Here is a 25,062-nt window from a genome sequence, read left to right as displayed (position 1 = left end):
ATAGTGACATGGATTGAGAACAGGCAAATCGAGAGTCAGTTGTAAAGGCGTGGGTTGAGGGCAGGTGGGCAAGAGTTTAGCATTTAGAGAGGAAACACCCAGTGGCTTTGCCACAGAATTAGGAACGCTTGGACTCCAACCCATTTGTTTCGTCCGCCGTCTCACTGGGTCCCCCTGGTGGCAGGTGGATGTTGGTACAAGTCTGCATTGTCCGTGGTCTGGGAGGCCGCCACCTGTCTCAGCTGAAAATAATCCAAAGCAAGAAAAATAATAATCCACTAACATCCTTTAAATATTAAATATTGAAACCTGCCTTCAAGCGGAGGAGATGGACTGTACCTATGTGTGAAAACAGGCCCAAAGGACACTAATAAGTAATGCCAGCCCCATTACATTTAGGGTTTCCCCTGCTGGTGTTGCCAGAAAACCGCTTTGATGCCTTGTGGTTCCACACTCTCAGCAGAGGCAGGCGACCAGCTACTGTCCTCTCCTTCCCTTTTGTCCCCAGGGCTCTTTGGCTGTCACTGAGAAGCAGCTACTCGTGAAGCCGGGTGTGAATTCTAGGGCTCCCCTTCCTCATCTTCTTCCCCCACCGCAACCCAAACACTGAGAGCATCTGGGGCCTAGGAAATGCACTTTTGATACACAGTTCCTGTCTGTGGCGCTTACGTAACCCCCGCCACTGGCTTTCCTTCAGAAAACCTGTAAGACAGAACGTCTTGGCAGCAGTCACAGAACGCAGAATGCTGTCCATAGAAATAGTTCGCCCTTTCGGTTCGTTCCCGTGAACTGGCATGGTTTTGTCTGCATTGATACATTTGCTTCTCTTTCATGACGTGACTTTGTAGAAAGAGAAAGGAAAAGTATTTCATGCTTTCCTCTGTGGGGTTTTTTATTTTAGGAACTGAAAGATGACTTGAAGGGCGATCTCTCCGGCCACTTCAGGCAGCTCATGGTGGCCCTCGTGACTCCTCCGGCTGTGTTTGATGCAAAGCAGCTGAAGAAATCCATGAAGGTATGAGCCCAGAATGAGCCGTTTCTGCCCGAGATTTGACTGTGTCATCAAGAACAGCGACTTGTGTCCAGTGCGCACTTGAGAGATGGGTATAAACAGAATAAATCTGGGTGTCGTTTTGATGCCGCCCAAGTGCAAGAACAATCCCAAAGTGGGGAAGGGTTGCAGAACCTTGAGCCTACGTGTTCCTGAGCTGAAAGGAAACCGTCCTATCCTAATTTCATTTCCATGGTTTTTCACCCAAAGAGTCAAATTCTCTACTTTGTTGTCATTGAGAGTAAATGGCGCCATCGTCAACCCCATTGCTTAGGTCAGAAACCAGGATTATCTTTGATCCCTTGCGTTCCCTCACGCTTCATAGCTCCCAGAATCTGTCAGCAAGTCCGTTTGCTCAGTTCCCAAATCTGTGTGCGAGCGTGTCTGTGGACATGTGTGCGCGTCTCTCAGAACCCGCCGCTGCCATTCCGGCTCCACCACCAACGGCTCCTGACTGGCCCCTGTCAGCACCTTCTTACCGGTCCCTTGTGTCTGCGTTTGCCCACCTGGAATCCACTCACCATAGAAGAGCCAGAACTACGCTTATAGAGTTATTTTTAGAGTTTTGCTCTTCACCAGCCTACATCTCCAGTGGCTTGAAAACTTCCAGGCCAGGCTTCTTACCATGACCTTCATCACCCATCACGGTCTGGCTCCCGCCCGGCTCTGTGAATTTTTAAAAATTCTGTCTCTGTCAGGCAGGGTTTCCCAGAGACGCTGAAGCAGCAGGCGGGACTTACACCGTGAGATTTACTGCGAGGGGTGGGTTACATAATTAAGGATCTGAGGAGGCAAACCCAGAGTCTGTAGGGGGCTACTAGGAAGGGGGGCGGGAACTCGTAGGAAAGCGGGAGCTGCAGCCCACAGGTGGGATTTCTTCTTCAGACACGCCTCAGCACTGGTCTTGAGGCCTTTAACTGACTGAACCGGGCCCACCTAAGCTGTCTAAGATGATCTCCCTTGCTTAAAGACTGGAGTTACGTCCACAAAATACCTTCCCAGCAGCACGTAGATTTGAGTGTGAGTAGCCGAGGACTGTAGCCTGGCCAAGTCGAAGAGGTTCCATCAAACGGACCACCACACCCTCTCCTCCCCTCCCCCCGACTCAGTGCCGCAGCTACACTGGCCTCCTCTCTGCTGCTGGAACATTCTAAGCTTATTCCTACCTTCAGGTCCTTATACGTGATGGTTTTTCCATCCGGAATGTTTTCCCTCCATGCATTTTCTATCAGTTCACTGAGTTTTATATTCTTTTTTTTTAATATATTTTATTTATTTGACAGAGAGAAATCACAACTAGGCAGAGAGGCAGGCAGAGAGAGAGGAGGAAGCAGGCTCCCCGCGGAGCAGAGATCCCGATGCGGGGCTCGATCCCAGGACCCTGAGATCATGACCTGAGCCAAAGGCAGAGATTTAACCCACTGAGCCACCCAGGCGCCCCGAGTTTTATATTCTTAATTATACCTGTTACCATCTAAAATTCCTTGGGGGGGGGTGTGAATTTGTTGATTATTTGTTTGTCCAGTGAAGAGGCGAAACTCCTTCATGGCAGGGACGCTCATCAGTCTTGGTCTGTATCTTCTGTTCCAAGAGGAAAACCTGAAACGAAGTAGGTTGACATGTGTTGACAGGAAGGAGTCTAGGTCCGAGGCCTGAGCCGTCTTCTACCTCCTTATCCGAGACGGGAGAGACTTTCTCTTCCTTGGAGGAGGCATGAGCCCCCAAGAAGGCAAGACGGAATGAGACACACGAGAGATTTCCTGGGGGAAGTCTCACGAAGGAAAGAAAGGAGACAGAGCAGGGTAGGTCGGGTGAATTGGGTGAAGCTCATGGCAGTTCGGGTCTGTCACACGTGAAAGGAGGGAGGGAAGGAAATCGGCTCGGATGGAATGAGCTTCCGGCTACAGGCAGCTCTGAGAAAGCCACGGCAGGCCAGTAGGGATCTCCTGAGCTCCTGCCCTTTGGCAGAAGCGGCCCAGCTCCAGGACGCCATCCCCGTCTGGTCACTTGCTGAGAGCAGCGTGGAGGGAGCGCGACCTCTTTGTCAACTGCACGGCGGATCTGAAGCTCGGGCGACTGGGGGTACCCACGGGATTTGCAGCAGATTCTCTGAGCAATACATTTCTCCGGCTGCCCCATGGGGGACAGCTTAGCAGGTGGCATAATGAGGGTTCGATTCACCAACAGGGATTAGCAAAATCTCCCTCTTGTGCAGAAGAAATCCAAAGCAGGCGGTCCGGCGCTGGGTGTCATGGCACAGCCCTTGTCAGAGACTCTGGTTCCTTCGGTCTTGGGGCTTTACCATCTCTGGCCTGTCCATTCCGCTTCTTGGCTCAGGATGGGGGCTCAGCACCCCGGCGTCGCATCTTTATCCCGTCAGGCAAAAAGATGGTCACGAGACCAAGGAGGGTTCATTTCCTCTCCTTACAGACTCTCGGAAACCGTACGTGGTACTTTACATGTGTTCTATGGGTCATAATTTAGTTACACGAATAAACTTAGTTCTAAGGGAAGCTGAGTAATAGAGTATTTGGGTAGCTGTGTGCTCAGTTAAAAATTGAAGGTTCTTTTTTTTTAAATTTTATTTGTTTATTTTGACAGAGAGATCACAAGTAGGCAGAGAGGCAGGCAGAGAGAGGGGGAAGAAGGCTCCCCGTTGAGCAGAGAGCCCGATGTGGGGCTCGACCCCAGGACCCTGAGATCATGACCTGAGCTGAAGGCAGAGGCTTAACCCTCTGTGCCACCCAGGCGCCCCTAAAAATTGAAGGTTCTATTATTAAGATAAGGGAGGTACAAGAGATGAGGTCTGTTCAGTTTGCTAGGAACCTAACAGTGATCTAAAAATTAGTCTGTCTTTAAGTTAATTAGTTAGTTAATTAAAAAGGAGAGATGCTGAGGGCAACTTGGAACCTCTGCCCCAAAGGGACAGAATTCAGCTTCAGTTCATAAGCCACACTGACCTTATTTGATCAAGTCCTAGTGGAAAAGGCCTTTCTTGGAGTCACAGCGTGCTCAGTGACCTCAGTATAAACCAAGACTCAGGGTAACTGGTCCCCAAACCAACTAGGCCCATGACATACATTATTAAGGCTTAAAAAATCTTCCTGGGTGAAGGAGATACCTGCTGGCTAGCGCATTAGCAGAGGATGAACTCTTTCAAGAGAACTGCAGAGCCCTCTCTGAACACGACGGCGTGGTCAATAACTCCTGATCTTGAACGATGCAGGCTTTTCCCCGTACACCATTTCTTCCTACAGTTCTTCCGTTGACTTTTACACTAGAGTGGGGAATTTTCTTGAACATTTTGATGTCAGTTTAGATGATCTGTCTTATTTTCATACTAAAATATATGAAAAAACAAGAAAACTGCTTTAGAGCAATATACCACCTTATGCTGATTTACGAAAACGTCTTTCCTTGCGTATAAAACAAGATGTTAAGCCTGAAATGCATGACATTAAGCTTTTCAAGTATTCTGAAAATAGATTTCCTTTTCCTTTTCAGGGCGCTGGCACCAGTGAGCATGCACTGATTGAAATCCTCACCACCAGAACGAGCAGGCAGATGAAGGAGGTCTCGCAAGCCTACTACACAGGTGTGCATATGATCTGCTTACTTTGACCGTGGTCTGCACACGTAGGAGCCCACGCGGCTCTCCCCAGAAACCCACCAAGCTCTCCTTCACAAGGCATTTTGGGCAGGCAAGGTGTAAAAAGGAGGCTGCCCTCCAGAACGGGCCAAGGTCTGTGGTTCTTCAGAGAACATGGGAATAAGACCCGAGCTAGAAACTGCGGCATAACCGTGCCGGTTGACGCTTCCCACCTACCACATTTTGGCTCTGGTGGGTTTTGCTCTCAGCAGCCACTGCTTCATCGAATCAACGATTTGCCAGAAAATAGTTGCCAGAGATTCAAATCATTCTATATGAATAGTAGATGTTAAAAACCACTTAGATTGGCCTCGTGATTTTGGGTGTGGAAAATGAGCTGGACCGTTGAGAGAATGTGTTGAGCACGTGGATTCAGTAAAATTAGCTCCCGTCCTCGTAGTCTGCTCGCTGTGTGAAAAGGAGAAAGTGCCTGCAGTGTGATTCTGGCGCTGAACCCCCAGGGGTAGGCTGACGACGCAGGTTACAGCACAGTCCCCAGAGGACGACCCTCACTGTGGACGTGGCCACGAGCTCAGCAGCCCCAGGCCATGCGCCCTTCTGCCCGAAGAGCTGCGAGGTCAGGGTTCTCACCACTCCCTCAGGAGACTCACTAGCACGACTCACAGGACTTGAGAAAACACTACACCGTTGACCCGGGAACCACAGGAGGGTTAGGGGCACCGACCCCCTGTACAGTTCAAAATACACGTATAAATTTTTTAACGGTTTTATTTATTTATTTGTCAGAGAGAGAGCACAAGCAGGGGGAGCAGCAGGCAGAGGGGGAAGCAGGCTCCCTACTGGGCAGGAAGCCCAAAGCAGGACTTGATTCCAGGACCCTGGGATCCTGACCTGAGTCAAAGGCAGCCGCTTAACCCACTGAGCCACCCAGGTGCCCCTCAAAATACATGTGTGACTTTTGACCCTCCGATAGCTTAAGTACTAATGGCCTGCTGTCGACCGGAACAGGAACTCCTGTCACAGGAGCGCCTCCTGTCACGGGAGCTCCTGCTGTCACGGGAGCTCCTGCTGTCACGGGAACAACTCCTGTCACGGGAACAACTCCTGTCACGGGAACAACTCCTGTCACGGGAACAACTCCTGTCACGGGAGCTCCTATTGTCACGGGAACAACTCCTGTCACGGGAGCTCCTGCTGTCACGGGAACAACTCCTGTCACGGGAGCTCCTGCTGTCACGGGAACAACTCCTGTCACGGGAACAACTCCTGTCACGGGAACAACTCCTGTCACGGGAGCTCCTCCTGTCACGGGAGCTCCTGCTGTCACGGGAACAACTCCTGTCACGGGAACAACTCCTGTCACGGGAGTTCCTTCAGCTCCACCGTTGTTGACCGCGCCAGGCAACGCCCCCTCACCCCACGGCATCCGTCTCCTCAGCCCTCCCTGTGACCCCTGGTTTACGGCTATTCTCGGCTTCTCTTCGGTCCCTTATTCCTCGGGGCGTTTTCTCCTGCTCTGCTGTCTCTGTTTCCCGTGCGGCTCACTCCCCACGAGGAGAGTCGGTGAGCTCGGGAAGGCGCCAGCGACTCGCGCTGTTCCGGGGAACGTCCTCCCCGCGCTCATCCGCTCGGCCGCCGGCCCCCAGGCTCAGACGCCAGCCCCGCGGCGGTGGGCGGCAGCGAGGGTGGGGGCACCACGGAGGCGGAAGCGGAAGCGGCAGCGGCGGCCGCGCGTGCACAATCCGTCATCGCCGGCCGCCATCTTGGCTCTGGGAAAGGACGGGACTCGTGTCGCTTGTCCTCTAGAGTGACACGGTAGAGTCTAAATGGAGAGCCGGATCTGAACCTTCTCCGGTATTCCAGACTGCTTTTTCTATTCAGTATGAAGGATAGACAAAATAGTATCATAACCGTTGGTAAGACGACGCCTCTTCAGGATTATTAGTATTTAGATAAATAATTCGCACTCATAATGGATTTTGAGTTGCTTTAAAAAATTATAGGCTTTGTAAAAGAAAAAAAGACTAAAATCACGCTAGAAGAGTTCCTATTCCCACCCAGTCCTTGCTCTTAGATAATGTCATATCCCCTCTGTAAGCATCTCTTGTTGACTTAAAAGGGCAGAAGCATCTGTAGGATCACAGAATTCTCCAGAAGGACGCAGGCAGAGCTCGAGTGGTCACGTGACGTCAGCACATCCAGGTACAGAGCAGCTGCCTGTGAGTCACCGGCTCGTGGATGGAGCAGAAAGTGGATTTAAAATCAGTAGATGTGGGACGCCTGGCTGGCTCAGTTGGTTAAGTGACTGCCTTCAGCTCAGGTCATGATCCTGGAGTCCTGGGATCGAGTCCCACATCAGGTTGCCTGCTCAGCAGGGAGTCTGCTTCTCCTTCTGACCCTCCCCCTCCTCATGCTCTCTCTCTCTCAAATAAATAAAATCTTTTTAAAGATTAAAAAAAATCAGTAGAGGTTGCACAGCACAGGCTCTGCAAGAGGGGCCACCACTGGTCAGCCCCCAAATATGTGAACACAACAATTGACATTTGTCACAGGAAACTGCACCTTTTCAGGTAGCTTTCTCACTTTTGAGAGGTATTGCAGAATACAATCTTCCATATACATCACAGTTAAGGTTAGGTTCAATAAAACAGCCAGTGGCTCGGATGACATAAAAATGTTCTTCTCCCACACGTAGAAGAAGTCAGAGACAGGCAGTTCCAGGACTGGTGTGGAAACTCCTCAACACCTTCAGGAACCCAGGCCCCTTCTTGCTTCCGCCCATGCAGTCGCTAAGATGTAGTCCTTCTCCTCATGGTCGCACCATGGTTGCCTGGACTCCAGGCATCAGTCTGCACACCACGCAGGAGGACGGAGGAAGGCACGGGCCACCTTAAGGAGATTTCCCAGCCATGTCACATAGGTTTGCCTACATTTCATTACCAAGAACTCATCGGGGAGCTGTGCCTATGGTACTAAGCTAAGACGCAAGCCGAGAATGTGGTCTTTAGGTCATGGGCCGCATGTCTTGCTCAAGGACCGTGTTCTGTTACGGTGGAAGAATGAAATGGTGATCAGAAGACAAACTAGCACCTTGCCCCACCCCCCACCCCCGTAGCTTTTTCATGGCAATTCTTTCTGTTCTTTTGTATCTGCCACAACACACACTACGGTAATTGTTACAAGAAGAAAGTTTCCCTATCAGAGGAGCACCGGGAAGTTAGAAAAAAGAGGCAGGATTTATTTTCTCACCTACTCCTTCCTTGTCAGTGTTGACATTTAAGCTTTTCTCTGTTTTGTAATAGTGTTTTTTCAGTTTGTCAAGACCTGCTTTATTCTTATTTGGTTTCAGTATATAAGAAGAGTCTCGGAGACGACATTAGTTCTGAAACCTCTGGTGATTTCCGGAAAGCTCTGTTGACTTTGGCAGATGTAAGTTTTTATTTTCTCCTGCTTAGCTGCCTGGTAAGCTGTGTGCTCAATAATCATTTTTAGGGAGTTTAAAAATAACCAAACGGAGACACGGAGGCTGCAGTTTTCCTCGTGAAATAATTTGTTCATTTTACATTTTCATTTCTGGACTCCAAAGAATCTATTTTTCTCTTGTCGGCATTTAAATTAAGTCAGAAGCTCAATACAGGAAAATTATCTTCAGAGATGGGTATATCAGTCTCTGGATTAAAAAAAAAAGAGTTGCACAAATAAAAACAAACAGAAAAACAATTTGCTGCAACTTTCTCTCTGCCCCTTTGGAAGAGTTGCTAAACCGTTCATCAGTGTAGGACCAGATGAGGCCACACCTGGCTCTCTCTTCTGTGGAGGTTCAAGACTTCATAGTACAGGTGGCAAGGTCAAGCGTGAGGTGCCACCAGCGGTGTGTGGGAGGGAGGATGTGATCTCAGCCCTATCCCGCTGGCCTCTTTCAGCTGATGTGCACAGCTCCATATACGGGAGAAAATCCCGACACTGGCCTCAGCCTGGGCTGGAGACAGTAGTTGTTCAAGTGAGCCACGATCCCACAGGAAACAATTTGTCCTTGTGATGGCTGCAGTTACTTCAAACAGTGAAAACCTTAAAGATGGGGCCTATAAGCCCAAATCTGTGAGACGTTGTGAACATATGCTCCCAGAAGTCTCTGAGCATGACTGCACACCCATTTGCACACACATGCTCGAGCACACAATAGCCAGAAGACAGTGAGCAGTACAGCTTCAGGGCAGGTGTTTCGAGTCCAAAAAACTGGGACCCCCGGGCTTCTGCTCTGCCTATAGTTTTATTTGGACAAGCTATGTTCAGCCATAAAAACTTTGTTTTCGGGGTGCCTGGGTGGCTCAGTGGGTTAAAGCCTCTGCCTTCGGCTCAGGTCATGATCCCAGGATCCTGGGATGGAGCCCCGCATTGGGCTCTCTGCTCAACAGGGAGCCTGCTTCTTCCTCTCCCTCTGCCTGTCTCTCTGCCTGCTTGTGATCTCTGTCTGTCAAATAAATAAAATCTTTAAGATAAAAAACAACTTTGTTTTCACATCAGTAAAATTAAAACAGTGAGAGAGCGGGTGTGTGCAGTACTTGGCAAATAAAACGCGATGGTTTGTAGCAGAACCAATGAGACGCAGCCCCCTTCTCACCGGAGCGGAGCGCACGACGAACCAGAACAAGAACGCCATCTAGCCGCAGAGGAGCAACAGCCCTGGGGTAGAAAATCAGAGAAATCATATGGAAATAAGACAGGCATCCAGGACCTAATGTCTAAAAGTGGGAATGAATGCATTTTAAAAATATTATAGCCAAACACGAATCATGTAAAATTTTCAAAATGATTCGGGCAATCCCCCCTTTCCTCTCTCCCGTCTCTCTGTAATGTGCTGCGTGACCAGGACACACAAGCACACTTGGCCGCAGAGCCCTTAGCATGAGAGCTGGTGGCAAGCTTCGAGGGTTTGTGTTTTATTAGACCTTATTTTTAATAGTGTCAAAATCTGTTTAGATTTCCAGAAAAGTGGGGCAGCAAGTATAGAGAGCTCCCGTACGCCCCTCCCAGTGACCCAGTTGGGAACATCTTGCATCTGTGCGGCGTGTTGTAGTTGGCGAACGAACGCTGACACGTGGTGATTAACCAGAGTCCTGGGCTACGTCAGGTGTCACATGGGTTTGGAGGAACGTATGACGTCACGTATCCAGCATTACAGTGTCGCCCAGCATGGTGTCACTGCCCTAAAATCCCTTCTCCCTTCTTCGTGCTTTCTTCCTCCCTTCACAGCCCCGCAGTCACTAAGCTTTCTGCTGTCTCTATTGTTTCAGCTTTTCTAGAACGTCTCATGGTGGGAGCCATACGGCACGCTGCCCCTTCAGACTGGCTTCTTACATTTGCTGATATGCCACGTGTCTCTCCGGGCTTGGGGGCTCTTTTCCTATTCATCACTGAATCCTGTCCCATTGTATGGCTGCACCACCATGCGTTTCACCCGTTGAAGGGCATCTTGGTTTCTAGCAAGTTTTTTTTTTTTTAAAGATTTTATTTATTTATTTTGACAGAGAGATCACAAGTAGGCAGAGAGGCAGGCAGAGAGAGAGGAGGAAGCAGGCTCCCTGCAGAGCAGACAGCCCGATGCGGGGCTCGATCCCAGGACCCCGAGATCATGACCTGAGCCGAAGGCAGCGGCTTAATCCACTGAGCCACCCAGGCGCCCCGGTTTCTAGCAAGTTTTGGGGATGAGGGATAAAAGCCTCTGCTAACATTCCGGTATGGGTTTTACGTGGACTCAAGTTTTCAGCTCACATGGGTGAATGTCAAGGAGCACCATTGCTGGGTTATGGGTAAAGTGTGGTCGGTTTTGTAAGAAGTGGCCCAACTCTCTTCCAAAGTGGCTTTATGGATGCATTTCTGCCATCAAAGAATGACAGTCCCTGTTGTTCCAGATCCTTGGCAGCATTTAGTGTTGTCAGGGTTTGGGATTTTAGCCATTCTAATAGGCATGTAGTGGTATTTTCTCGTTTGTTTTGTTTTGTTTTGTTTTTTGCCTTTTTAATTTTCAATTCCCTAATGACATAGGACAGTGAGCATCTTTTCGCGTACTTTCTCGCGAGCTATTTATCTGATGTCCATGTGGATCTCTTGCCCATTTTTAATTAGGTTTTCATTGCTTTAAGTGAGTATGAGCTCTTTATGTATTTTGGATATAAGTGCCGTATTAGGTATGTGTTTGCAAATATTTTTTCTCAGTCCGTGGCTTATCTTTTCATCCCCTTAAGATCTTTGACTTTTCAGAGGAAGAGACTGAGGCTCAGAAAATTGTGTGATTGGCTACACATTTCAGGGCTAGTGAGCAGCAGAGCGAGAACAGGAGCCGAGCGCCTGACTCCTCTGTGCTGCGTGGCCTCCCCTGGAGAAAAGCCTCTAAAATGCCCTGCAGACCAGAAAACTGAGGGTTAGACTCTCTCGTCTTTAGAAGTGTTGCCTTTGTTTTCGTCTTCCCCGTGCAGGGCAGAAGAGATGAAAGTCTGAAAGTAGACGAGCTGCTGGCCAAGAAGGATGCCCAGGTCAGTAGTAGAGCGAAGGCGACATCTCCCGTAACCCTTCTCCCCCTCGACCGCCCTTTCGTTCGCGTGGCGCCGACGGAGGCTGACCTCTCCTGTCCTGTCTGGAGGAGAAGCCTGAAGGCTGGGCATCGCCCTCCCCTGGCTCTCCCTCCCCACCCCCCACCCCCGGTGCTGGTTCTTCTTCTACTGGCTCCAGCCTCCCTGACTCTCCGATCCCAGTCCGCCAACAGGGGCTTGGGTAAGAGATTATCTCCTGACCTCGACAACCCAGTAAACCTCCCATTCTTCTCATTCCACCAACCCCCTGCCAGGAGAGAGAGAGAATGAGAGGGAGAGTGTGTCCATAATAACGTTCTAAGTCTTCTTGTCTGAGAGACAGAGAGAGAGAGATTGTGTCCATAATACCACTCTAAGTCTTCCTTCTCGTCCAATAGATTCTCTATAATGCTGGGGAGAACCGATGGGGCACGGATGAAGACAAATTCACCGAGATCCTGTGTTTAAGGAGTTTTCCTCAACTGAAACTGAGTACGCGCTCACGTGAAAATCCTTTTTGGCTTTGCGTTGTATTTGCAAATGTTTTGAGGTTTAATATACAAAATTCTAGAAAAGGAAGTAAAAATTGCAAAGGCCCTTCTCCTTGTATATATATAAGCAATTCAGGAGAAAACGTGGGGAGCTGTGTTCCAGCTCAAGGCAGAACTGACCCAACTCTTGTCTTCCCTGGAGGCTGAGTACAGTAGGCAGAGACTGACAGGTAACAGCTGGGAGGGGGCAACAGGGAGAAGGAAAGGGGGAGCCCTCTGGGGTAAGCGCGGAGAGGAACAGTCCGGTGGTGTGGAGGAGCCTGAAGGCAGGGCTTCCAACACATCTTTTCCCTAGTGAGCACTTTCCAGAAATAACAGGCACGGCAGGTGTCTGTTAAAGTGTTCATAAGGATGTGACGTAAAGGGGAGAAAGGCGGCATAGTTCTTTCGGTCAGATCAACTGTTACATGAGACTGCTAAGGAGACACCTCCTCCCTCATGTGTCTCCCGAAACCTTCTGGAAGCAAGAGCACCCAGAAGCCCAGAACTCCATCGGCCGTGAGCATCCCGCTGTGGCTCCCAGGCACGGTCAAGAGCGACCACAGCGCGTGACTAGGCTTATGCTGAGTCCGTGGAAAAATGAGGAGACACAAGGTTATTACCATGACTTTTTAGTTCTGAGATTGCCCTTCCTTAATCTTGGCATTAAATGTCAGTTATTTTATAAAATACTAGTAATAGTGTATTATAGTTGCTTTATAAGTACCTTTATTTGCAAAGTAAAAACCAAACAATCCCCGATTTCTCTCCAAAGATTTTTCAGAATTTCTTAGGGAAAAATTTACTTGCTTACAAAATATACCTGTATACTTGGTGGCCTATAGGTTTTGCTTTTGGACAAAAACTGATCGGGACGTTACCTCTGGCAAGCGTGAGTAGGCCATGCTGCTCTAGGGAATGATTTACTCAGCAGAAAGAAATCTGCATAAGCTGATAAAACTTATTTGACCAAGGACCACACTATTGTTTCCCAAGCGCTCCTAGAATTTCCAAGTAGCCCACCTTACTAGATAAATTATTTTTAATTTAACCTTTCAAGCTGTTTTAAATTCCATCCACCTGGGAGGGGGAGGGGAGGAGAGAGGAAGATGATTGAAGGAAATGGCCTGTGAGGTTTGGGTTTTATTGTAGATGACTTTAAAAAAAAACAAACCAAGAACCAAACAAAACTTCCATGCTCTGATTTTGATGGTTTAAAGAAGGATTCTTGAGTTTGACGCTTAACTTGATTTGCTGTATATCGAATTAAAAACTGGCATATATTCAAGTATGGTCAGCAGGAGTGCCTTAAATATTCTTTTGTGGTGCTGCTTTTTAGCATTTGATGAATACAGAAACATTAGCCAGAAGGACATTGAGGACAGCATAAAAGGAGAACTGTCTGGGCATTTTGAAGACCTGCTTCTGGCCATAGGTAAGCTCTTCAGTGCATATAAACTGAGTTACTTTGCACTTGTTTTAAATCAACATGAAGGTTCCCTCCTTTCTGGTAGGAATCCAGACCGATCCCTCCTTAGGCTCCCATAGCTCCTAGGCCAGTCCCCAGGGCACACGATACGCCCCACAAATGTCGTTAAATGGATGCATGAAGAAGTTATCTTTTTAGGTTTTACTTTGCCTTTTAACTTTGTATTGTTTTGTCACCGTGCTTAGATTAGTAAATTCTCGGAGAGATGAAAATATTACATTTCTTTTTTTTTTTTAATAAGATTTTATTTATTTATTTGACGGAGAGACAGTGAGAGAGGGAACACAAGCAGGGGGAGTGGGAGAGGAAGAAGCAGGCTTCCCCTAGAGCAGGGAGCCGGATGCGGGGCTCAATTCCAGGACCCTGGAATCATGACCTGAGCCAAAGGCAGACAATTAACAACTGAGCCACCCAGGCGCCCCCAAACATTACATTTCTATTGGCATTTTTACTGAGGCTTTTTGAAAATAGAGTCATTGAGTAATTTACTAAATTTAGTAATTGACCCTCTTTGGCTATTTGGGGCAGATATCCGTAGCCTCTCAAAGCCGAGCCTAGGTCGGAACTCTAGGTCTCCCCCGTCTTGGCCAAGCTAACCGGGAGTTTCGAACAGAGTCCGGCACAGACCGAAGCTGGTCCTGGAGCTGTGGATTAACAGGCTGACACAAACACCGTTATATAAGCCAATCGGTCGCCCCAGGAGGGCTCTGCAGTCTCCACGCCCAGGTTCTTTTTTTTTTTTTTTTAAATATTTTATTTATTTATTTGACAGAGAGAGAGATCACTAGGCAGAGAGGCAGGCAGAGAGAGGAAGCAGGCTCCCCGCGGAGCGGAGAGCCCGACGCGGGGCTCCATCCCAGGACCTTGAGATCATGACCCGAGCCGAAGGCAGCGGCTGAATCCACTGAGCCACCCAGGCGCCCCAGGCCCAGGTTCTTTATCAGCAGTCAGAGACGCTGGGAATCCGGCAAGCATCCACCCTAGGGAGTTACCAGTATAAGCGTAGGTGTTGGTGCGTCTGGGAGCTGGAGATGAGCCAGCCGGGGCGGGAGCTTCCTGGGCAGGTAATTCGGTTTTCCCCTGACTAAAGATAACGACTGCGCTGAAGTTCCATGTGAACACCACGTGATAAGCCTTTGAAATTCAGGTGAAGCATTCACCGCTCCATCCTAAATAAAAGCCAGCCGTCCTGAGGGGGTCGAATGGTATGGTTACGCAAAGAATCTTTTAAAAAAGCGTATTACCGTAGATGAACTCAATTTCTATTCAATGAAACTGAACTTTACTTTCCTCTTTGTAACAGTTCATTGTGCCAGAAACACGCCTGCCTTTTTGGCTGAAAGACTTCATCAGGCTTTAAAGGTGAGTCTGCAAATCTCATGCACATTCTCAGTCTCCCTCCAGGAGAATAGAAAAAGTGTGCGTCATACTGATGGCATTTCGTGTCCCTTCCCTCCCTGGAGGTGTCCTCTTTTGTCTCGGAGGTTGACAGTGAGTGTCCGAAGCATTCTAGAGACAGGTACAGTGAGGCGTTGACTAAATTATCTCCCCTACCTCACAGTCCCCGAAGGCAGTAAAACTTGGTTTAGAACCCCAGACCTCTAGCCTCACCCCTGCAGCCCAGTGGCCTCTCCAGCGTCTTTCTTAAAATCAGCCAAGTTGAGTCAGCAGCCTTTTGGGCCATAGAAATCCTGCGCTTTCCTGTCTGTTGCTGCTGCTCAATGGTGAGGTCCCTGAGTACAGGCGTTTTTCCAGCTCTTTTCTATCTCCAGGCCGTGGCCCTGAGCCTGGCACATTAGAAGATGCTTACTCCTGTGTCTTTACTGGACAGTTCCTGCGGAAGTCCCCATGTGCCTTCAAAGTTGTGTCCAAAGTGAAGGCATCACGTCCCCCACCTCATCCCCCACCGAGGGCTGCTCCTTGTCCCGTGTTCAGTCACTCAGTGACCAGCCCCGACAGGAACTAGCCTCGCCCGACTCTCTGGAGTTACCCCGTTCCCCGCACCCATCCTTGTTCTCTATGCCTCGGCCACCTGGACCTTCTCTCTGCCCTTGACTATGCCACCTGTCTTCCCACAGCGGAGTCTTTGCATGTGTTGTCCTCTCTGCCTGGGATGGACCTCCTCCAGGTCGACCTCTGGCTGGCTTCTCATCTCTCAGGTCACCGGGCGAGAGGGGTCTTTCCTGACTGAACAGGAGGATTGGCTTCCTTTCAGTCACACTCCCCTCCATGGTTCTTGTTACTGTTTATATAACCAACGTGTTGGTTTTCCTTCTGGTCCCTCTCCATCTGTGACAATGTAAGATCCATGCATCCGAGGTAGAATTGGAGCCGTTGGCTGCGGGACGCTCAGTGCGCGGAGCGGTGTCCGGTGTGCAGTAGGTCCTTCCTCCTTCCTTTTTGGCATCTTTGGCCACAGGTCACATAACTGCTTTCTCAGGCAGGCCCTTCCTCATCCTTGATCTGCTTTAGGCCCTCCTAGTGTACACTCCCACAGGACTCAATACCCCACGCCTTGGATTGCGTAGTACGTCCCTCACAAAACTGAAGGCGTGGCTCTCTCATCTCTGGTTTCAGCATTTGGCATGTGGTGGCATGGAGTAAGTGCATGAATGATGAAGTCTGATGACAAGTGAGTGAAGAAGAGTCCCTGTGGCTGAATGTTTTGTGCGCCGTCGTCTGTTTCCCATAAGTGCAGATCTGTATGTTGTCTTGTGACCCGTGAGGTTCGTCCTGTGGACACCTGTGTTTCTTCGCAGGGTGCTGGAACCGATGAGTTCACTCTGAACCGAATCATGGTTTCCAGATCAGAAATGGACCTTTTGGACATTCGAGCGGAGTTTAAGAAGCATTATGGCTATTCCCTATACTCGGCAATTAAAGTAAGTCTCCTGTTAAAAAAAGCAGAATACATTTTGTCTTTCTCCACGCATCCTCTTTCTTGTCTAATCCTTAAAACGCAGAGATATGTGACTGAGTTTTCTCTCTCCCTGTCAGTGCATAAATGTGTTTTCTGAGTTTAAAATAGTGATAACAAAATGTCTCCTAAAGATGGTGATTATTTTTAGCTCTAAAATCCCAGGCACATAATAGACACTCAACATTTTTTTTTCAGGTTTCGTGGTCATTAACTGTTCTTCTTTTGTGCATTGTACTTGCAAGTCATTTACCTGTTTTTGATATTGACAGTATTTTTATTTATTTCAGCTTTTCTTGAAGACAAGAGAAGGAAAGGAAAATACACGTTTAAAATTTCCTATTTTTACCACAGGTCTGGTTGACATACAATGTCACGTTAGTTTCAGCAGAGTCCGATTTCCTCTTGTTTTACTCAGCATATGGATGGTTCTGTACTTTGGAGCATGTCTTATTTCAGTTTACAGTTTACAGGGACTTTCTCGTTCTTTTAACAGCGGCGTATCATTCCGTTACTTATATATTTGCACCTGCCATGTCAAGAGATGTTTCCGGTTTCTTGCTGTTATAAACAGTGTTGTGATACGCATACACAGTTCCATAAGGTACAAGCGTACCTAAGGGATAAATTCTCGTGGGTCGGTGGGGTTGCTGAGGCAGACGTAAATACACTTGTAATCTCGGTAAACATTAGCAGCCATCTCCGTCTGCACGTCACTGAATCAACTAGATTCATTCACCAAAGCAAATCCTTTTTTTCTTTCAGCCAGAGCTTTTGTTTTTACACTAAATCTTAGCAGGAGACATACATGCTTACGTTGAAATCAGAAACTTACTCAGAGAGGCAGCCCTCGGACTGCACCCAGGGCTTAGCGAGGATTTCATCAGCTCCCGCTCAATGCAATTGGAATCGATTCTGACACATTACAATAGTTTCAATCAACGCAGGAAGATTTAATAACATTAACCATATTGTACTTTCGAAGGCAGAAAAGTAGACTCATACATTTTATAAAGATTGCCGGTAACAAGGTTGAAGCACAGGCCTTCAGTTCACCCTCAGCAAATTAGAAAATTAAATTAACCATTAGTTCTCTCTCCTCCTGGCTAACTGAGGCTTACTATATTAGGACACATCTAAGCTATGCATGCCTTGATAGAAAAGAAACATCCATTGCTAAAGAATTCAGTTTGTAATTTAAAATTACATGAGGTTTTTTCATTTCTATCACCTAATGTGCATGTTTTAAAAATGAAATGTTAAGGTTGGATTTGGAAAAAAACCCAGAGAGCTTGAGCTAGATCTATAAGCATGAAACAAATGAAAAAGGAAGTCAAAGACCTTTCTCCCCCAAATCCCAGGCTCAGATAGACTCACAGGTGAACTTCACCAAACTTTCAAGGAACTGATATTCCTATCTATACAGACTGGATCAGAAAATAGAAAAAAGGAAACCTGCCTAGTTAATTCCATGAATTTAGTGTAATCTTGATTCCAAAGACAGAGGATTAAAAAAATTGCAAATTCATTTCATTTATGAACACAGATAGCAAAGAATAAAATATTAAATCAATATACCAGTTTATTAAAAAAAATAACACATGAAAAATCAAGTGAGGCTTAGCCCAGGAATAAAAGGATGGCTCAGCATCAGAAAATTAATTAATGTGATTGCCCACATTCCACACATGTAAAAGTAATTATATAATTATTTCAATCTTTGCAGAAAAGCTTTTGAAAAGGATCAATACCTATTTATGATTAAAAAAAAAACATGTCACCAAATTAAGAATAGAAGCAAACCTGGGTGCCTGGGTGGCTCAGTGGGTTAAGCCTCTGCCTTCGGCCCTTATAATCCAGGGTCCTGGGACTGAGTCCCACATCGGGCTCTTTGCTCAGCAGGGAGCCTGCTTCTCCCTCTCTCTCTCTGCCTGTCTCTCTGCCTACTTGTGATCTCTGTCAAATAAATAAATAAAATATTAAAAAAAAAGAATAGAAGCAAACCTTTTTAAATTGGTGAAGCTTCCATACCAATATATTATAGCAAATGCAGACTTATTATACTCAGTGGAGAAACGTAAATGCAGTTCCTTTGAAATAGGGACCAGAACAATAATGCCCCCAACCATACTGATAAATACTATACTACCACTACGACTAATATACCTTAATACTATCTTACAGAGAACTAAGGTCCTAGGTAGTACTGGAAAGGAAGAAAAAAAATGTGTAAAGATTGAAACAGAAGAGTTGAAGCTTTCATTCTTTTCAGTAAATAAAATCATCTTTCTAGAAAAATCAACAGGAATTAGATTATCATCACTAATAAAAATCACTGATAAAAATCAACCTGTAAAAATTAATAGTATCTCTTACACTGTATATCAAAATTAAGATACCATTCAAAATAGAAGTGAAAAACTGTAAATTATCCAGGAATTCACTTGACCAAGACTACGTAACTCTATGGAGAAGATGTTAAGACTGTTACCAACGCTGTAACACATGTCAGTGAATGGAGAGATAGTGGATACGCACTTGAGTGATGTGACAGGATATTATAAAGGTGTCACTTATTCCTCCGAATAAGCTATGAATCAAATGCAATTTCAGTCAACATTCTAGCTGGGTTTCTTTGAGGAACTTGATTAAGTTACTTTACATTTATATGAAGGAATGAAGATTCATGACTAATCAACTTTAAATAACAAGGCATAAAAGTAGGGAAAGGGCTCGGTCTACTAGAGACTGACATGATACAAAGCAATTATTAATCGTGTTAAGTGTCATTTTGGAATGAGAACAAACACATGAATCAATGGAACAGAATGGAGACCTCAGAGACAAACCAGTTATTTGTGGAAACTCACAGGCTAGAGGGGGCATCACAAATCAGTAGAGGAAGGACAGATTATTTAGTAAAAATGTATTGGGAAACCTGGTTGACTCCATAGCAAAGAATAAAACTGGATACTACATCACTGGTAAACTGGAGATGAACTAAAAACCAAGCTATAAAAGATAAAATTAGAAAGTTAATCAAGAAAAAGCAAGAATTACCTTTGTGACCTGGAAGCAGGGAAAAAATTTTTAAACAACAAAAGCACAAATCACATTGCAAAACAAACAAACAAATGTACATTATTAAGTATAAAATATTAAATAATGTCATTGCATTTCAGTACTGATGAATAGGATCTTTTTGATGCTTAAATTTCCATGATTCGAGAACCAGAGTTCCAGTACAGCACCTGACCTTTGGTTCTGTCTTCCTCTGCCTTCTGCCCATACTTTAGACATTCTCCATTCACTAACACCTTCCCTAGGCGATGACTGGGGAGAGGGAGAAGGCAGGTGAAAAACAAATGTATCTCTTACTATCTAATAGTAAGATATTAATACAAAATTTGGATGAAATTACATTTCCTTGGTAGTTTTCATTGAGCAAAGAAATTAAGTGGCTATTTAATAAATGGTACAATTCCAGGGTCTTTAATGGAAAACGTGGCCATCCCCAATTCCTAGTCTGTGTGGAGATTTGAGGGGAGCATAAATAAAACAGAAGATAATATGAGACAGCACAGATGAAATACTAGATTGTGTAGAGTACAGAAGACACTACCCTAGGGATTGAGAGTAAAGAAGTTTGGGATTAGATGGGGAATGTTTCTTGGGCAAATGGGTCTTGATCCTGCCTTTCAGGTTTACAAAGCTCGTGTTGAGTGCCTGCTGAGGACAGGGGCTATGTTGCTCAGCAGGGACTCGGGTGAATGCTTCGGGAATGTGCATATGGTAAGGAAGGGCGGAAAGAAGTAGTAAGGCTCTTGATCGATTAGGGGGTCTGCCTTGGGGAATGCTGAAAAACAAGATCCAAATGGTGAGATGAATTTAGTTGAAAGAGAGTTTGGCAATCCCAGAATTTGTGTTTCATTCATTCAGTTAAAAATTTTGCTGAATGCATATTATGTGCCTGGCTCAGAGTTCAGTTACAAGCAAAGGGGGGGGGGGGGAGTTTCCTGCCCTTATGGAATTACAGATGAATGTAAAATTACAACTATGTTAAATGTAAAGGAAAGAGATATTGTGCTGTTAGACCGTATGACAGAAGGATCTGACCTATAGGAAAAGCTTCTATGAGGAAGTTATGATTCAGATCGAGAAAGAACAGACAGGGGTTGTAGGGTTGGGAAGTCAGTAGAGCATACTAACAAAAGGAGAAGGAATTACAGTGGAAAAACCTCATGGTAAGGAAACATGATGAAAAATAAGGCCGGAGGGACCGGATCACCCAGGACCATTTGGGCAGTGTTTAAGGATTTTGTCTTTTCCCCCAAAATACTGGAGAGTTTTCATTTTAAGTGTGTAGTGTCATGATCAAAAGTACATTTTTATTTATTTATTTTTTTTTAAAGATTTTATTTATTTACTTGACAGAAAGAGATCACAGGTAGGCAGAGAGGCAGGCGGGGGGCGGGGGGGGGAAGCAGGCTCCCTGCTGAGCAGAGAGCCCGATGTGGGACTCGATCCCAGGACCCTGAGATCATGACCTGAGCCGAAGGCAGAGGCTTAACCCACTGAGCCACCCAGGTGACCCAGAAGTACATTTTTTAAAGGCTCCTGTAACTACAGGCAATGAATTGGATTATAAGAAAGGAGATTTGGGGGTGCTGGGTTATTTTATTAGTCATACTGGAGGGGCTGTGACTGGGTAATGCAAAGTACTAAAGCAAAGAGAGCAAAGAATAAAGACTCAAAAGACATTTAGGAATTAAAACTTAGAGGACTTGATGCGCTATCTTGCTGCAAGGAACAAGAAAGGGCAGGGGTCAGGGGTGACTCCAAGGTTTCTAACTTGGGATCAGATAGTGGTGCCATCCTCTGCAAGGTCAGGCTTTGGGCTTTCGTTTTTGTTTTCTTTTTCTTTTTTGGGAGTGAGGGAGAAAGTTCATGAGTTTGGTTTTGTATTCATTGAGCTAGAGATGTCTTCGAAACATATCAGTAGAATTGTTGGGTCGGAAGTTTGTGGCATGAGATATACTTCCAGAATCAATTATGTTACTGAGTAGTTGGACATGAATGAAAATCCCTATGGAGAAAATCCAGATTGAGAAGAGAAGAAAGTTTAAAATTGAGGTTTAAGCATTACTCACAATTGATGACTGGAAAGCTGAAGATGAGCCTGCAAAAAATACAAAGGTAAGGATGCCAGAGAGGAAGAAGAAAAAGCCAGCACCACTTACAGGAAAGCTAAGGGCTTGATGGACATGGTGGCCCTTGGACTTGATTCACAAAGCAGTAAGAATGAACACCGTGGAGAATACAGTTGACGAATCTAGAACCAAGGAAACTAGCGACAAGAGGTGCAAGCTTAGAGTTGACTTGTCATGGTCAGAATGGAAAAAGGAATAACTTAAAAAACACTGCAAAGAAATAATTGGCAGGATGGCTTAAACGTAGAGGATAAAAGATGGGATCAAGGTTGGGAGAAGAGAGGATGGCAAGTAGCGCTGTTAAAACTATGCCAACAGAGACAATTGTTGTTGTTTTTTTTTAAAAGATTTTATTTATTTATTTGTCAGAGAGAGAGACAGAGAGAGAAAGATCACAAGTAGGCAGAGAGGCAGGCAGAGGCAGAGGGAGAGGCAGGCTCCCTGCCGAGCAAGGAGCCTGATATGGGACTTGATCCCAGGACGCTGGGATCATGACCTGAGCCGAAGGCAGCCGCTTAACCAACTGAGCCACTCAGGTGTCCCGACAATTGGTTTCTTGAGAGCAATTAATATGACCTAATTAGGAAGACATAATTTATATTCAAAGGTTATGAAACTACATTGACTTTCTCATGATAATCAAATGTCTAAAATGCCATATAAAGAGAATAGCTCTTTTACTAGAAGACATAAAGGCATAGAGATAGGAGAAAGGATGGACTTCGTTTGGCGTCAGCAGTGGATCAGAATTTAGATAGAGCTCTGTTGAGCTACTTGGCTGAATTTTCTTGCCTAACGGGTAGAACCACGAGAAATCGTTTGCAGCTTGGTCAGAGATGGCTAACAGGAGCTGCTTTGATACACAGAGCATCGCTGGTTTTTCAGCGGTTCAGAAGGTTATAACACATGCCAGAGCAAGACTCAGAAAAACCAGCCGAGGAAGAACTACACTCTGGATAGAACAGGAGAATGTATATTCATGCCTTTTGCATCTCATTATGAAAGCGCCTCCTAACCTCTTCTCTCAATGACCCTTCTTCGTTGCGTCCTTGCATTCCTGCTAACTCTCGTATTTATCCTGATGTGAAACTGAAGCGAGAAGAAGTGCTCACTCTTTGAGTTGCCGTGAATAAAATAAGAATAACGGAGTGTGTTAGGCAGTCTAGAGTAAAAGCCAAGTTTTCCCTCCAGTGCCCTGTGAAAGTTTTACCTGTTTTGCACAGCAAATATGGCATCTTTGTACATGAAGCCTCAGTCTCCCTCTGTTGTGAACCACGCTAGATTTTGGCTCGCTTCGGGGAGAGGGACTGAGACGAATCCTCTCTGGGAATGTAGTCTGTTCCAGTTTCCTAAGTCAGGCGAGGGAGCGTGGCGTTAAGGCATCAGGCTCTCTGGCTTTGAATCCTACCTCTGCTGCTTATTCTCTAAAGGACATGGAGCAAGTCTCCTAAACTCTGTTTTTCTCATTAAATGGACATACTTAAGTTACCTACCACGTAGAGTTATAAGGGTTGTAAGATTAAAGTCGTTAACTCTGAGAAGAGCAAGTGTTTGATAAATATTATTAAAATGACCAGTTTTAAAACTTTTGTTGGGAAAGTAACATTATGTAGTGTTATGTAATTGATGCAATCTTATTTTTTTAAACCCAAATTGAGATTTAATTGGGGTGGATGAGGAAGAATTTGAACATTACATATTGTGAAGAGGAGGCTAGGCTAGAACGTAATTACCCTCAGGTCTGAGGATGACGGAGTTCCAGGTGCATTTTCCTGAATGATCCGGGTCACGAGTCTCACCCCAGTGAATCCCCTAGAGCCGTGGGGTTTGATTTCGTCTTGGTGGCTGGTTATTTACGCTCCATCTGTCCTCTCCTGTTCCTTGCAGTCGGATACTTCAGGATACTATGAAGTCACACTCTTAAAGATCTGTGGAGGAGACGACTGAGTCAGGAAGCTCATCTCCGAAGGTCACTGTGCCCACGATGGGCCTTTCCAACAGCTCTACTCACTCCCTTCTCAGAGCATGAAAAGTATAAGCAAGTGTACGCAGCAGACCGTTTTCCTAAGCGACGTTTCCGTTGTTCCGTAATAACAGCAAACAGTGATGACCGCAGAGCACCTCAGCATCACGTAGTAATTCATACACGAAAGTTTTAAATGGCCTGAAGGATCTGCTAATACAACACGTACTCTTTTTCTGCCTAGGAAGCGAGAATCTTTGTAGAATTCTAACACACTAAATGTGTCATCAGAGTCAATAAAAGTTGTTGCCTTTGTGGAAGGAAATGTGTCTTTGTTTTCAGCAAATGCCAACATTTGTGTTGTGCCTCGTCTCCAGCAATCAATGATATTTTAAAACTCATTTTCATTATAAAAGCTGTAGCTGCTTTATCTATGCCCTTATTAATCGCATTTATCTCTAAGAAAAGACTAGAATGAGGCCGCGTGGGATCCTGGCCCGCTCTCTCGAGCTGTGATCACGCTCCAGGCGTGGCGTGGCGGGAGAAGAGCTCAGCCCTCCAAAGCCATCTGCTCAGCCATGAGTCTAACCACCTCCCGTCAGCACGGCAAGCACGAACTCTGGTCGTTTCATGCTAAATGCTACTTTCCCAGAATGGGTATGTAGCATCGATTCTCTAAGGTTGCTTTTGATCTAAAATAAGTTTGCATTTTTAAAAAAGCCCTCCTGGGGGCGCCTGGGTGACTCAGTGGGTTAAGGCCTCTGCCTTCAGCTCAGGTCATGGTCCCAGGATCCTGGGATGGAGCCCCGCATCGCATCGGGCTCTCTGCTCAGTGGGGAGCCTGCCTCCCTTCCTCTCTCTCTGCCTGCTTCTCTGCCTACTTGTGATCTCTGTCTGTCAAATGAATTTAAAAAACCAAAAAAAAAAAAAAAGCCCTCCTGTTATCTTCGCCAGTGACCCAAGACGAAGCGTGTTGACTGACGTGTGACGTACAAGGTAGCCCTGGCCCGTTGCAGTTTCTTGTCAGGACTAGAGTCGAAATGAGTGACATGTGAGCCGCAGAAACAGGGAGGTGGGAGTCCAAGCTCTTAATCAACGCCTTCCACCGGCAAACAGCCCAAGACCTTTCAGAGGGACAGGCAAATTACTTCTTGTTCTGGTGTTTCCAAAATGCGTAGAGAAAGAAAAGCGCCAGGATTTAGAGTCCGACCCATGTGGTTTTGACTTCCTGCCCTCCTGTTTGCTGGTTCTGTGACCCTGGGAACTACCAAAGCTTGCTCAGCTGAAGCTTTCTCATCTGTAAAATGCTGACAATTCTAGCACCTACCTTTCTCCCAGGCTTTTCTAACGATTAAATAAGGTAACGCCTTCGAAGCACTTAGCCCTGCGCCTGGACAGGGGAAGTGTTCCATTTCCACGTTCTCATGACTGCCCGGCAACATGGAAATGATCACGACAGCATTGCAACCGTTCCTCAACAGGCTTCGGTTCCCCAAGCTCTGTGCTAAGATCGTGTTGGATAGACCAAGAGGACCAAGACTCATTCGCTTTTGCCAAAGAGCTCAAAATCTATTTTGGGAGAGAGACACATGCATTTAATCACAACACGACATACCGAGCACATTCAGGGAAATGGTATTGTGCAAGAGAGAAGCCGTGCGGAGGCTGGCTCTAATTCAGCCTGTCAGAGGTCATGACTCCACCAGTAAGGACAGAGAAGAGA

At 46.2% G+C, this 25,062-nt stretch overlaps 1 protein-coding gene across 3 annotated transcripts in view; it reads left to right on the top strand.

The window, feature by feature from the left end:
• ANXA3 (annexin A3) overlaps positions 1-24,160 on the top strand; it is a 53,912-nt gene extending 29,752 nt beyond the window's left edge. For 2 of the 3 annotated variants that reach the window (XM_045997753.1, XM_045997752.1), the window contains exons 5-13: positions 902-1,015; positions 4,556-4,646; positions 8,011-8,090; positions 11,138-11,194; positions 11,629-11,722; positions 13,100-13,195; positions 14,553-14,611; positions 16,009-16,131; positions 23,264-24,158. In XM_045997753.1, coding sequence (XP_045853709.1) covers positions 902-1,015; positions 4,556-4,646; positions 8,011-8,090; positions 11,138-11,194; positions 11,629-11,722; positions 13,100-13,195; positions 14,553-14,611; positions 16,009-16,131; positions 23,264-23,323 — 774 coding nt within the window. In that variant the 3' untranslated portion in view covers positions 23,324-24,158. Of the gene's footprint in view, positions 1-901; positions 1,016-4,555; positions 4,647-8,010; positions 8,091-11,137; positions 11,195-11,628; positions 11,723-13,099; positions 13,196-14,552; positions 14,612-16,008; positions 16,132-23,263 lie in introns of all 3 variants that reach the window. The other variant, XM_045997755.1, reaches the window with a different exon arrangement.
• The last annotated feature ends 902 nt before the right edge of the window (positions 24,161-25,062 follow it).

The sequence above is a fragment of the Meles meles genome, chromosome 2 (assembly GCF_922984935.1).
Source record: "Meles meles chromosome 2, mMelMel3.1 paternal haplotype, whole genome shotgun sequence".
In the NCBI taxonomy this organism is placed as follows: Eukaryota; Metazoa; Chordata; class Mammalia; order Carnivora; family Mustelidae; genus Meles; species Meles meles.
The sequence above is the reverse complement of the archived record's forward strand: the minus strand, read 5'-3'. Positions and strand labels throughout refer to the sequence as shown.